At 34.3% G+C, this 14721-nt stretch overlaps 1 protein-coding gene across 3 annotated transcripts in view; it reads left to right on the plus strand.

The window, feature by feature from the left end:
- The window catches only part of UNC79 (unc-79 homolog, NALCN channel complex subunit), a 221942-nt gene that overhangs the window by 57850 nt on the left and 149371 nt on the right, over positions 1-14721 (plus strand). For all 3 annotated transcript variants that reach the window (XM_069465253.1, XM_069465254.1, XM_069465255.1), the window contains 2 exons: positions 1890-1945; positions 2623-2752. In XM_069465253.1, coding sequence (XP_069321354.1) covers positions 1890-1945; positions 2623-2752 — 186 coding nt within the window. The remainder of the gene's footprint in view (positions 1-1889; positions 1946-2622; positions 2753-14721) is intronic.

Consider the following 14721-nt stretch of genomic DNA (forward strand, 5'->3'; position numbering starts at 1 on the left):
TTAAGTGGGATGTGTGTGTGTCCATTTGGTTGCTGTTGAGAACAGATTGAAAAGGAGCCAGACTGGATATAGATTGACCGAGGAGGTCACTGCATTTGTCTAGGCATATCAAAGGCAAGGGCAATTGAAAATGAGAAGAGTGGATCTATCTGAGAGCTGGTCAGGAGGTAAAATTGATAGCACTCGATGACATATTGCATATGGTGGCCTTCTGGATGCACCAACTGGATGCATGATGGTTCCACTCACTGATACAGGAGCCACTGGAAGAAGGTCAGGCTTCTGAGGGAGATCATGAGACCTATTTTGGACATGTCCTCCAAAGCGTTTTTGAGACATCTACGAGGAGATGGTAATTAGGTAGAACACAACTTTGGACTAGAGGTAATGAACTTTGGGCCTACATATAAATGTGCAGTAACCTTCACTGAATTGCATAGAGATGGTTACTGCGGTTGTACATGAGTGTGAGATTGCTTAGGAGAGAGCATAGAATGGAACATGGGGTGGTTCTATGGCCAGGCCTTCAGGAACTCCAAGAGAAAATGGCCCAGTGGAAGAGGATGAGCTTGCCAAAGGGATAGAGAGGTTGTATCTGTTAGAATATCTTGGACTGACTAACAGAGGCTGTAAACTACATGCACACTTGTTGTTTACTTAATAGGAAGTCTTAAAGGTAGCTCCACAACATCAGGGGGCTGAGATGACATCTTGTGTTTCTCTTGGACTTTCCCTCATGTTTGCAGGGTGGCTACCACAGTGGAGGTTATAGCCTCATACGACCACATCCAAAACCAGGTAATAAGATCAGGCAGTGTCATTAGAGAAAGGTCTCCTGGTGCACCTTTCTTTTTATCAGAGAGGAAAATGTATGTCTCAGGAGCTCTGCAGTAGATTGTCTCGTAGGTCTTACTCTCCAGCACCAAATCACATGCCCATCCCTCGCTGCCAAGGAGTCTGGGAAAGTGTCTTTCTTTTGTAGTCTGTGTATTGGCAGATGCACAAGGAAGAAAGGGTTGTTGATAGCAGTTGAGTAGCAATAATAATGCCCACCACAGGTGATAGGAGAGGGTCATGTCATGTCATGAAGCCAAGGGAAGAGAGTGTTTTAAAAAGGAGACGGTAGTCAGCAGTACTGAATGCTGCCGAAAAGTCGAGTAAGATGCAGTCTGAAAAATGTCCATGGGATTGAACAACATGGAGGTCACTGATGAATAAATTGAGGTTGCTTCAGTGTCATGATAGGCTTGGAATATAGATGAGGGAAGGTATCAAATAGGCATCTAACTAGGATGAAAGCATCTTTCTTCCCCAAGTGAAGATAGGCAAATCAAGGAAGCTTGCTGTTGTGTAGTTTTGAAAAATTCCTTTACAAGATAGAGTTGATGATCAAATGCTGAAACTTCCATTCTAATCCATCAGTCTGCCGCTTGCTATCCGTCTAACCTTGAGCAAGATAGGAAACTAAGCCTCAGTTTCCTAAGTATAACATGGTGGTTGTGAGATAGTAAGTATAAAGCTCTTAGTACAATACCTGGCACATAATGAATGCTTAATAAATGTGAGCTTTTATTATGATCCTGTTGGGTTAGTGTTTTTTTCCTATGTAGTTCTTGATTACATTGATACAAGAAGTATGATTACTAGGGGCTATAAAAAATATTTCCTTTGTTAATATGATACATGAATACTTCTCAAGGACATTGGAATAAAGCTTGATAAAGTTAAAGGCTTATATGATTTTTGAAAAGTATGAATATATGGAGATAAGTCATTTATAATTTAATGATTAGAGTGAAAAGTCATACCAAAGTAGTTTATCATATCTCAAAGGATATTTTGTCTGGGTATTTACATTTCATGTACAAATTATATTTTCTTTCTTACAGTGTATCATTGTCAGTTACTGGAATGCCTCATGAAATATAAACAAGAAGTCTGGAAAGTAAGTTTTGGGTCAAATTTAATCTATAGTCACAAACTTAATTTATATCATATAGCAAAAATCATTTGCGTATTAAAACTGTTGTTTAAACAAATTTGTTGATGTCTTATTATTTTGATGTGGCAGAACCTATAATTCTTTACTGGTTAATTATTTATCATTTAGAGCAGAAATGCTACTTTAAGAACACAGTGTCTTGGCAAATAAAGTAATTGGATATATCTTATTCTTGGGATTAAGTGAATATTATATTGCATGACAAATAATTTTATTTGATTTGAAAGGTCGCTTGAGAATCTGTCTTCTTTCAAATAGGAGATGTGAATTGTTAAGAAATGTGATCAGGAAATTATTTTTTAAAATGTAGTGTTGGCAACCTGTATTATTCTATTCTAAAATCTTTCTTTAACATTAATCTGGTTAATGAAGAGTTTGTTAAGAGATAGTATACTTTGAACTCCATTTGGGGGGCTCATTTATGGAAGGACCAGATAAATAAATGATAATAAATAATATTTTAATTTGCTCTAATCTATGAAGAGCACCTGGATGTGACTCCAGGGAAATTACCTACCTCATCCCTTCCATTGGAATTTTCACTGCTTTGGCAATATTAAATTAGCTACGTTTATTTTTATTTGACGATGCTAAGTTCAAATGTTTCCTGTTCCCTTTAGGATCTTTTGTATGTGATCGCCTATGGGCCTTCACAAGTGAAACCTCCAGCTGTGCAAATGCTTTTCCACTACTGGCCCAATTTAAAACCTCCTGGGGCAATAAGCGAGTACAGGGGGTTGCAGTACACAGGTAAGAAGAGAAGAGCCCTGTGACACCCCACCTTTATTTCTCTTCTGCCACATTTGCCTCACCTACTTATCTATGTATATTATCTTGCTGGATTATATTTACTGTGCTTTTAGATATGGTTGTAAATCCTTTCTAAAACCTAGGTGGTTTAAAAGTGAGTTAATTAAAATCAATTTCAAAAGCATTTATGACGTCAGAGCAAATTGCCTAAGTTCCAAGCCCACGTGCTATCCAGCTGGCCTGGGGTCTTCGGTCTTGCTGACATTAATCCCTGCAAAGGCAAGAGCAGTGAGAGTGATGCTGCAGATTTGCTCAGCATTTAGCAGAAAACCCGACTGGCTAATTCTGCTCTGATAAGAAGACTTACAGCACTTTCAACATTACCAGATTATGCACTAAATACAAATTATTAATAAAGGACTCTGATAGCCTGGTTGCTCAGCCAGAGTTAACAAGGGATGAATCTTGGTGTAATTAATAATGAGAAGTAAACATTAACCTTAAATATAATGACAGAGATCTGCCAAAAGGCCCTGCAAAACAAACAAACTTAGTTTTCTAGGGAATTTAATTGAATTCAGGTGTCTGATTTATGTTCCTGATGAAAGATTTCAGGTCTAGTGAAATCGTAGCTATTCATACCTGTTGTTTGGGCTTTTAGGCCCTTGGGATTATTCTATTCTAAACCTAGAATAAGTGGTAACAATAACATTTATAAGACAATGAAGGTAGATAGTAAGAAAATTTTTTAAAATTGGAAATTGATATCATTGGTGTTTTATACCATTGATAGTAGAGAATGTTTAAGTGTTGCTAATGAATAATTTGAATGTGAAAGCAGCAAAAAATTTGGAAGCATTAATAGAATAAAAGGTGAAACAACTAAAATATATGACACTAACCCTTTCTCATTAAATCCCTGAAATGAGCACTTAAATGAGATATGAATGGGTAATCAGTGTCAAATAAAACTTATTTATTTGATAAATATTTGATGAGCAACTACTATGTGCCAGGAACTGTACTTTTTGTTAATGATACAGGAACCAACACACAACCATACTTCATGGAGCTTACTACTGTACCGTAATCTAGATATGGAAATTCACTCATTTTATTCAACAAATATTTATGGGTGTCCGCTATTAGCCAGACATTATTCTAGGCACCGGTGGTAAAGCAGTGAACAAAACAGACTAAACTCTAATAACTTTGAGCTCACATTCTAGTTGTGGGGGAAAGACAGAAGGGAAGCGTGCCCTGAGTGGATAAGATATGAGTTTGAGGCAGAAGGAACCGCCTGGGTCCAGACTTGGAGGCAAAAGATAGCATGGTAGTATTTAGGACTGGAAAAAAGTCAAATGCAGCCAGACATTGGAGTGAGAGGAGAAGAGTAGCCAGAGGTGGACAGAAAGGCTGATAGAGCCTGTTAAAGAGTTTGGATTTTATCCTAAGAGCAAAGGGAAACAGGTTTTAAATGGAAAAGCCACTTGATGAAATTTGCCTTCAGAGAATCCCAGAAGCCCAGCAAACTGACCAGCTGCTTCCACTGACCCCTGTGGCCATAGCCTCTGGGAAGGGCCAGACTAACCTGTCTTTACTGAAATAGCTCAGCCTAAGGCCAGAGCAACTCTTCGATCTTCTCCTGGGCTGTCTGACCAAGATGTCTCTGTCTAAGGGCATTCCTTCTTCAGTCCATCCTTGTATCCTATGTCCATACTTATTCTTTCAGCAGTGTGTTATGACGCCTACCGCCTGCCAGGAACTGTCTTCGGCACTAGCTCTCTTGGAACTCCCCTTCTAGTAGACCATGGCATTCTGTGTAAGAAACAAAAGATTATGGAAAAAAATCATTCTGATTCATATTTACTATTTATCCAGTGCTAAGCTGCTTGTCAGACATTGTTTAGCTGCTTATCATCTAATTTTTTAGCTTTCTCCTAGTCGAACACAATTTATAGACCAGGTGCCATATTAGGTTTTATAGATATTTTCTCAGTTAATACTTATGAAAATCTTGGGAAATAGGTTTTCTTGTTTCAGTTCTATAGATGAGGGGTGAAACACAGAGTTTAAGTAACATGCCTAAATTCACACTGATAATTAAGGGGCACATCTTGAATTTGAAGCCCACATTTTTCTACTCTAATAGTGTTCCATCACTGTTGTCAATTCAGTTCTTTAATTAAACTTTAGCTAGAGCAGTAGAATTTTTCTGCAATGCCTGTCACAGTGAAAGATGTACCAAAGGGTGTGGGCCTGATCTATGTTTCTGATGAAAGATTTTAAGTCAAGTGTTAGAGATATTAATACCTGTTTTTTGGGCTTTGATGGCTCTTAGTGGGTTTATTAAGTGGTAACAATAACATTATTAAAACAATGAAAGCATCAGTATTTAGATGGCACCACAGCCCCAAATATCTGAATGATAAAAATTATATGGAGACAGGATTTTGTGGGCTTGGAAGCTCAAAATCAAATGCTTTCTTAGGGACCAACAACTTTTGTATGTTTTCACAGTTATTTATAGTCTTTCCTCTTTAAAAAGTAAATTTTTTTATAAAAGGAAAATTCGCTTATAGAAAAATTTTTGCAATATGTAAGGAGGAAAAAAACCCCACCACTCAGAAATGACCATTTTTAACATTTTGATATATTTCTCTCCAGTTTTTTGATACACATTTTAAAATAAAATTAAGATCATATTGTATATAATTATACAAGGCTCCCCTGCAACCTTTTATTATAAAAAATGTCAAACACAGAAATGTCTAAAGAATAGTACTATGAACACCCGTAGATTTAATAGGTGTTAGTAACTCACCATAATCTTAACTATACATATATGTATATATAAATTACATATTGCTTTTTAAACATAGCTACGATAGGAATATTTACAGCTCATATAAAGAAGATCAAATAACAAGGATTTGGTGATCTACAATGTTTGCCTCTTTTTGGTTTATTAGTACATATCAGCAACAACAGCTCCTCCAAATGTTTTGGTCATTAAGTATGCATCTTAAAGATGCAAATGATTGGAGTCTCATATTTTTGTGGGACTCCCATGCAAATGTACATACTTAAAATGGTTTTTCTCCCGTTAAAAAAAGATGGGAAAAAATTATAACTTAAGTTTCTTTCTTTTTTTTTTTTTTTGAGACAGAGTCTCACTTTGTTGCCCGGGCTAGAGTGAATGCCGTGGCGTCAACCTAGCTCACAGCAACCTCAAACTCCTGGGCTCAAGCGATCCTACTGTCTCAGCCTCCCGAGTAGCTGGGACTACAGGCACGTGCCACCATGCCCGGCTAATTTTTTCTATATATATTTTAGTTGTCCATATAATTTCTTTCTATTTTTAGTAGAGACGGGGGTCTCGCTCTTGCTCAGGCTGGTCTCGAACTCCTGACCTTGAGTGATCCACCCGCCTTGGCCTCCCAGAGTGCTAGGATTACAGGCGTGAGCCACCGCGCCCGGCCTAACTTAAGTTTCTTGACAATGAAAATAGCCATTATGTTGTTCTATGCAGCTCTGATTCTCTGGGGGAGAAAGAATTATTTAGCAATTTTCTTGTTACAGTGTCCCAATTAGTAAGTGATTTAGCCTTTGTTAGCAAAGAACAGCCCCAGTTATTGTTTAGTTTCCATTTGAACTATGGCAGAAAAGATGTGGCACAAGAGATATCTTTCCAAGATACAGATTTTTGCAAAAGTAGGTACGACTATCTCAAGATGGTACTGCAAGGTTAAACTTTGGTCTAGTGTACCAAATATCTAACCCCACATTAGTGCAGTTGGATTTTTGAGTTGTATACAAGTTAAGTACAAGAAAGTCTACCAGTCTTTTTGTTATAATTTCCCCAGTATTGAGTTCTTAGATGTCTTTTTATTGTCTTGATTTTATCTCTACATAATTAGAAATGTTTTAAAACTTTTTTTGCTAGAGCATTATATACATGCAGAAAAACACTAATTGTAAGTGTAGGTGGAACACCTCCACCATGTGCTCCCTCCTAAAGATTACCTCCTTCCTCTGCCCCAAAGGTAACCTGACTTCCAACACCAGAGATTAGTTTTGTCTGTTTTTGAATTTTCTAGAAGTAGAATCATCCATTATTTGTGTGTGTGTATGTGTGTGTGTGTGTGTGAGAGAGAGAGAGAGAGAGAGAGGGAGAGAGATTTGTTCCTGGTGTTGAGGATAATTGTACTTTATTTTTTTGCTGTATATATTCTACCGAATGAATGTACTATAGTTTACCTATCCATTCTGTTACTAATGGACATTTAGGTTGTCCCCACTTTTTGGCTATTATAAATAATGTTGCTATGAGCATCCTTCTATATGTCCTTTGGTGCACACATGCATGCATGTCTGTTAGGTATATGCCTAAGGTGAAATTGCTGGATCAGACGGTGTACATATATCCAACTTTAATAGATAATGGCAAACAGCTTTCCAAAATAGTTGTACTAGTTTGTACTCCCATCAGCAGTGTGTGAGAGTTCTTTTGTTTTATATTCCACATTTTTGGCAATACTTTGTTTTCTTAATTTTTAAAATTTTAGTCATTTTCAAGGATGTATAGAAGTATCTTATTGTGGTTATAAATTGTGTTTCCCTGATTACTAATGAAGTTGAACACTTTTTCATATATTTATTGGTCATTTGGGTTTCTTCTTTATATAATCTTTGTCAATTGCATATGTTGCAAATATCTCTTATTTTATACTCTCTTAATAATGTCTTTTGTTCAGCTGAAGTTCTTATTTTTAATGTAATAAGATTAGCAATCCTTTTATTTATCCTATGTATCCTAAGAAAATCCTTTCCTAATCCCAAATTATATATATATATTTTACCTTCTATAATCTTTGTTTATTATCTTTTAGATGCATCGGAAATTAATTTTTCTATGTGATGTGAGGTAATGGTCAATTTTTTTCTCTCATGGATAGCCAGTTGACTCAACATCATTTATTGATAATAGTCTTTCCTTGCTGCTCTGTAGTACCATTTAAGACCTAAATCAAGTGTCTATTTAAGGGTGGTTCTATTTCTGGATTCTTTATTTAGTTCAATCGGTGTATTTTTCCTTTCACCAATACCATGCTGTCTGGATTACTGTGGCTTAATAATAAAATTTGATATTCAGCAGTGCAAGTCCTTCCACTTTTCTGTTGTTGCTGCTCTTTCTTTTCCTTGTCCTCACATGCTTCCTCCTCTTTCTGTTCTTTCTCCTTCTCTTGCATTTCTTCCACCTCTTTCAATAATATCTTGCCTGTTCCTAGTCCTGGGCTAAGTTAAAGAGTTTGTTAAGCATACACAAACACATACCCAAATTGCTAGGATTCTGATTGGGATTGTCTTGAATCTATGTTGGGATAATCTTGGTCAATTTGGGGAAATGACATCTTTATAATATTGATTCTTCCAATGCATCAACATGATATATTTCTTCATCTATTTAGGCTTTTTTTTTTTAGTTGCCTTCAATGCTGTTTTATAGTTTTCTGTATGTCTTACATATGTCTCATCTAGTTTATTCCTAAGTATTTATTTTTTTATTCTATTGTCAATGATATATCTCTTGAAAATTATATTTTCTAACCCTTTGTTGCTAGTATGTAGATAAGCAATTAATTTTAGTATATTGGTCTTACATTCAGCAACCTTGCTAAATCATTTTTTAATTCTAATAAATTATTGCGGTAGTTTTATTTAAAAATTATTTTAATGTGCACAAAAATATTATTGTTGAGTAATAAAAATTTAATGTCTCCTTTTCAATCTGTAATGCTTTTATATCTCCTTGCCATATCACAATGGCTAAAACCTCCTTTGCTATGCTGATTTCTAAATTCCTTCATGGTTTCTTTGACTCATGGATCATGTAGATGAATGATTTATAGCTTGATTCCTCTGTGGTTAGATAACATTTTGTATTATTTTATTACTGTTGATATTTTTTACACTTTCTTTATGGTTATCTTTGTAAATGCTTACATGTACTTAAAAAGAAATTATATTTGGCAGTTGTTTGTACAGTCTCCTCTATATGTCAATTAAACCAAATTTGTTAATTGTGTAGTTCTAATCCTCTATATCCTCATTGCAGTTTTGTCTATTTCTTCTATCCATTACCAAGAGTGGAGTGTTAAAATCTTTTACTATGATTGTGAATTTGTCTAGTCTTACTTATAATTCTATCAACACTTGTTGTGTATATTTTGATACTGCATTATTAAGTGAATACAAATTTAGAATGCACCGTCTTCCGAGTAAATGATAATTTACCATTATGAAATGCGTCTCTTTATCTTTCATAATACTTTTTGTGTTAAAATCTACTTTATCTTAAACTAATATCGCTACACCAGCTTTCACAAGCGTTTGCATGGTATAACTTTTTCTATTTTTTATTTTCAACTTTTTTATATTCTTATATTTCATGTGTGTCTTGTAAGTGGCATATTGTTCATGCTGCTTTTTTAAGCTCAATGTTCATAATTTTTGCCTTTTAATTGGATCATTTTTAGCCCGTATACCTGTAATGTAATTACTGATATATTTGGTTTTAAATCCACAATTTTTTATTGTTTTCTATCTTTTCTATGTTTGTTTCTTTTTTCCTCTCCTTTTCGTCTCTTTTACACTAAGTATATTTAAATATTTCATTACCCCATCTTTGTACTAGTGAGTCATTCAGTCCTCTACTATATTTTTTATCATTACCTTAGAGACTATACCACGCATTCTTGACTTATCAGTGTCCAGTATAAAATAGCACTTTTACATTTTCCCATAAAATGACTAAAGATTTTAACTCCTTTTACTCCTTCCTGACTTTCATGCTATGCTTTATGATATATATAAATATTATTATACATATTAACATAATTATTATTATTGTTCTATGCAGTCAGTATTCATTAGATTTTCTTTTTTCTTGCTCTTTTTCCTTTTTTGTATCTCTAAGTTCCTATCTGGGATTGAAATTTTTTTCTTTAATAATATCCATTTGTATTTCCTTTAGTGCCATTCTGCTGGGGATAAATTTTCATAGTTAGTGTTTGTCTGAAAATGTCTGTTTTATCTTTATTTCTCAAGAATTTTTCTTGGTGTGTAAAATTCTTGACTGGAAATCATTTTATTTCCATACTTTGAAGTTATTTTATAATCTTTCCATTTTCTTGGTTCCTATTGGGAATTCAGTTGTCAGTTATTCCTCTGGTGAAGGTAAACTGCCTTTTTTCTTCATTTAAAAATTTTCTCTTTATTTCTGATTTTGGAAACTTTATTATGATATAACTAGTTATGATATTATTTATATTTCTCTTTTTGGGTGTTAATAGGATTTCTCGATCTTTGGCTTGATGTCTTTTGTTCAGTTTGGAAAATTGTCAGGCATTATCTCTCTTTAGTTAGTGATAACAGTGCTTTCTTAAAGTATATTTTGTATATAGTTAGATGCACAAGTATCAAGAGTACAGCTGGGTCAGTTATGACAAATGTATAATACTCATGTAATTATTATCCAGATAAAGGAAATAGAATGTTTCTATTACCTTGGAAAGTAATAGTACGCCTCTTCCAGTCAGCACTCCCTTCTCCCACCCTGAGGCAATCACTACTCTGGTTTCTACATAATTCATATATTCATCTAATTCAGGTATTCCTATAAATGCATATCAAACAGTATGTATATTTTCATGTCTGACTTCATTTAGTCAACATAATGTTACTGAGATTAATCCATGTTGTTGAGAATATTAGTTCTTCTTATTGCTAAGTAAATATTTGATTGCATGGGTATGCCACAGTTTGTTTATTGATGCTCCTATTGATGTATATTTGGGTTGTTTCCAGTTTTTGGCCAATATACATAAAATTTCTATGAATGTCTTACATGTCTTTGTGGACATATGCATTTATTTCTCTTTAGTATATACCTGCGAGTGGAACTGCTGGGTTGTAGAGTTTATAAGAAATTTTTAGACAATTCTCTGAAGTGTTTATGCCATTTAACATTTCATCCAACAATGTTATAAGAGTTTCAGTTGCTCTGCACTCTGACTAACACTTGCAATTATATCTGTTTTTAATTTTAACCATTCTGGCCAGGCCCAGTGGCTCACATCTGTAATCCTAGCACTCTGGGAGGCTGAGGTGGGAGGATCACTTGAGGTCAGGAGTTCGAGACCAGCCTGAGCGAGACACTGCCTCTACCAAAAATAGAAAAAAATTAGTTGATGTGGTGACATGTGCCTGTAGACCCAGCTACTTGGGAGGTTGAGACAGGAGGATCACTTGAGCCCAGGAGTTCAAGGTTGCAGTGAGCTGATGATGCCACTGCACTACCTAAGGCGACAGAATGAGACTGTGTCTCAAAGAAAAAAAAAAATTTAGCCATTCTGGTGGGTATGTATCTGATGGTTTTAATTTACATTTCTCTGATTACTTATGTTTAGCACATTTTTATGTACTTATTGGTCATTCAGCTATCTTATTTTGTAACATACCAGATAACGTTTTTCCCATTATTAATTGGGTTGTCTTTTTTTTTTTGTGATATGTAGTTGTTCTTTATTTAGTCTGATATGAGTCATTTGTCAGACTTATATGTTGCAAATAGTTTATTCCAGTTGGGGGGCTGCTGTTTTACTTTCTTGACAGTGTCTTTTGATGAGTATGAGTTTTTACTTTTGATAAAATCAAATTTATCATTTTTTTCTTCCTTTATAGTCAGTGCCTTTATTTTCCTGTCTGAGAAATCTTTGCCTTCTCCAAGGTTGTAAAGATATTCTCTTTCCAGAAGCTTTGTAGTTTTATCTTGCACATTTAGGTCTATGATCCTCCTTAAATTTAATTTTTGTGTATGGTGGGTTGGTTCATTCATCTCCTTATGGATTGTTCAGCACCCTTTGTTGAAAGGATGATCCTTTCCCCTTTGAATTGTCTTAGCCCCTTGGTCATATGTATGTGAGTATATATCTGGTCTCTGTTCCATTTCATCAATCTGTATCTCTATTTGCATACCAATAAAACTATGTTAAATACTTATACTTTAAAGTTTTGAAATCAGATAGTTCAAATCTCTAACTTTGTTCTTTTTCTTTGATCATCTTGGCTATTTTAGGTCCTTTGGATTTCCATAAAAATTTAGTATCAGCTTTCAACTTCTGCCACAAATAATCCTGCTAGGATTTTGATCTGGATTATGTTAAACCTATGGTTCCATGTAGCAAGAATTGATATCTTAACAATCTTAGCATTTTCTAATCCATGAATATGGTATATCTCTCCATTAGGTCTTTTATAATAAAATATCTCTCTGTAGTGCTCTGTACTTTTCAATGTAGATTTCTTGCATTTCTTTCATTAAATTAGTTCCTAGGTGTTTGAATTTGTTGATGCTATTGTAAATGGCATCATTTTAAAATTAAAATTTCAATTGTTTATTGCTAGCATAAAGAAATCCAATTGATTTTTACATATTGATATTTTATCCCATGCGTTTGCTAGATTCAATTATTAGTTCTAGTAGTTTGTTGATTAGTTGGATTATCTATATAGACAATAGTACCATCTGTGCTACTTCCTTTCCAATCTTTATACCATTTATTGCTGGGTTTTTTCTTTGTTTCACTGTCTGTTGACAGAACTGATAAGAATGAATATCATTGCTTTGTTCCTAAATTAAGTGAATATTTTGCCATTGAATATTAAGCTGTAGGGTATTGTAGATCTCCTTTCTATCAGTTTTATGAAGCTTCACTTATTTCCAGTTACCTTACAGCTTTTATCCTGAGTAGGTGCTAGATTTTATCAAATACTTAGGTAAACTAAAACAAACAAAAAAGAGAAAAAATAATACAAGTTTATATTCTTTATATATATCATTGCTTCCTGCCTTTATCTTTACTATTTTCATCCTTTAATTTTCTTGAGTTTAATTTCTCCTTTTTTTTTAGCTCCCTGTAGTGAAAGCTTAGACTGTTGATTTTCAACATTAAAAGTTTTCCAATTACCCATTTTAAATTACCAATTTCCCTCTAAGATCTATATTACCTCCATCCCATAAATTTTGATACATTGTGTTTTTACTAGCACTTATTTTATTTATTTATTTATTTATTTATTTATTTTTGAGACAGAGTCTCGCTTTGTTGCCCGGGCTAGAGTGAGTGCCGTGGCGTCAGCCTAGCTCACAGCAACCTCAAACTCCTGGGCTTAAGCGATCCTACTGCCTCAGCCTCCCGAGTAGCTGGGACTACAGGCATGCGCCACCATGCCCGGCTAATTTTTTCTCTATATATTTTAGTTGGCCAGATAATTTCTTTCTATTTTTAGTAGAGACGGGATCTCGCTCTTGCTCAGGCTGGTCTCAAACTCCTGACCTTGAGCGATCCACCTGCCTCGGCCTCCCAGAGTGTTAGGATTACAGGCGTGAGCCACCGCGCCTGGCCTTAGCACTTATTTTAAAATATTTAAACATTTCTATCACAATATCTTTCTTTGCCTGTGTTATTAAGGACAGTGTGGTTTAATTTTCAAATATTTGTGTTCTAGTTATCTTTTTCTTTTGCTATCTACTGTAATTCCATTGTAATTAGTGGAATATTACAAGGCTTTTGTCATGTAACTCTTTAAAGACGTCAGTTCATTATTTCTGATAGGAAATTATATATAATTCTTATGACTGCACCTCTGAATGTAACATTTTTTTCTGCCTCTTTTTAAGATTTTGTTCTTATGTTTATTTTCGTTAGGATCTACATAAGTTTGGTGGTTTTTGTATTCATTCTGCTTGGGATTTGCTGAACTTCTTAAATCTGTGGTTTCATGTTCTTCATTAGTTTTGGGAAAATTTGGGACATTATCCTCTCCAGATATTTATTACACCCCTTTCTTTTTCTCTTTCTCATTCTGGGACTTTAAAAAATATTTGATACTTTCCCAGAAGTCTCAGATACTCCATTCTTTTTAATAAAAAAAGTTTATCTGTGCTTTAGTTTGGATTAATACTAATTTGTCTTCAAGTTCACTGATCCTGCTGTTGTGTCTAACTTTTTAAAAAAGATCATCCAATGAATTATTAACTTTAAGAATTCTATTTTTTAGTTCTAGAATTTTCTTTTTATTCTTTTTTAGCGTTTTCATTTCTCTCTTGGAATTTTTGTTTTAATGATTTATTTCTCTGTATTGTTTAACACATTTTAAAATCCTTATTCCTAATTTCAAATGAGTCTAGGTCATCTTCTTTTGACTCTCTTTCTCTTCATTATGGGGCACATTTTCTAGCCCTTTCACATGTCTTGTAAATTTTTTATTGTATGATGGGAATTGTAAAGAATATATTGTAGAGACTCTGGACTATTTCATTTCTTCTAAAAAGTATTGCATTTGTATTTTGTATTTGCTGGAATGAAGTTACTGGTGGATCACCTTCTTCTGTCAAGGCTTAGTTTCATTATTTATTTATTTATATTTTAACATTTCAGATTTCATGAAAAATGAAATTTTCTTGGCTTCTGGTGTTTTAAAAATTTTTTATTTGTACACATTTATGGACTACATATGATATTTTGTTACATGCATAGACTGTGTAATGATCAATTCATGGTATTTGGGGTGTCCACCTCAAGTATTTATAATTTTTATGTGTTGGGGACATTTCAAGTCCTCTCTTCTGGCTATGTTGAAATATAAAATACATTGCTTTTAACTATAGTCACCATACCCTGCTATTAAACATTATGAACTTATTCCTTCTATTTAATTGTATGTTTGTACCTATTAACCCACTTCTGTTTATTACCCCTCCCACCTACACATCCTTCTCAAGGGCTTAGTTTTACAATTTGTTAGGCCAGGTATATTTCAGTTTTGACTTTAGTCCTAGTGCATAACTATTACTCCTATAGCATTATCTCCAAAATTTGTGGTATATAGTGATAGCAGTGTTT

This window comes from Eulemur rufifrons, chromosome 2 (assembly GCF_041146395.1).
Source record: "Eulemur rufifrons isolate Redbay chromosome 2, OSU_ERuf_1, whole genome shotgun sequence".
Taxonomy (NCBI): domain Eukaryota; kingdom Metazoa; phylum Chordata; class Mammalia; order Primates; family Lemuridae; genus Eulemur; species Eulemur rufifrons.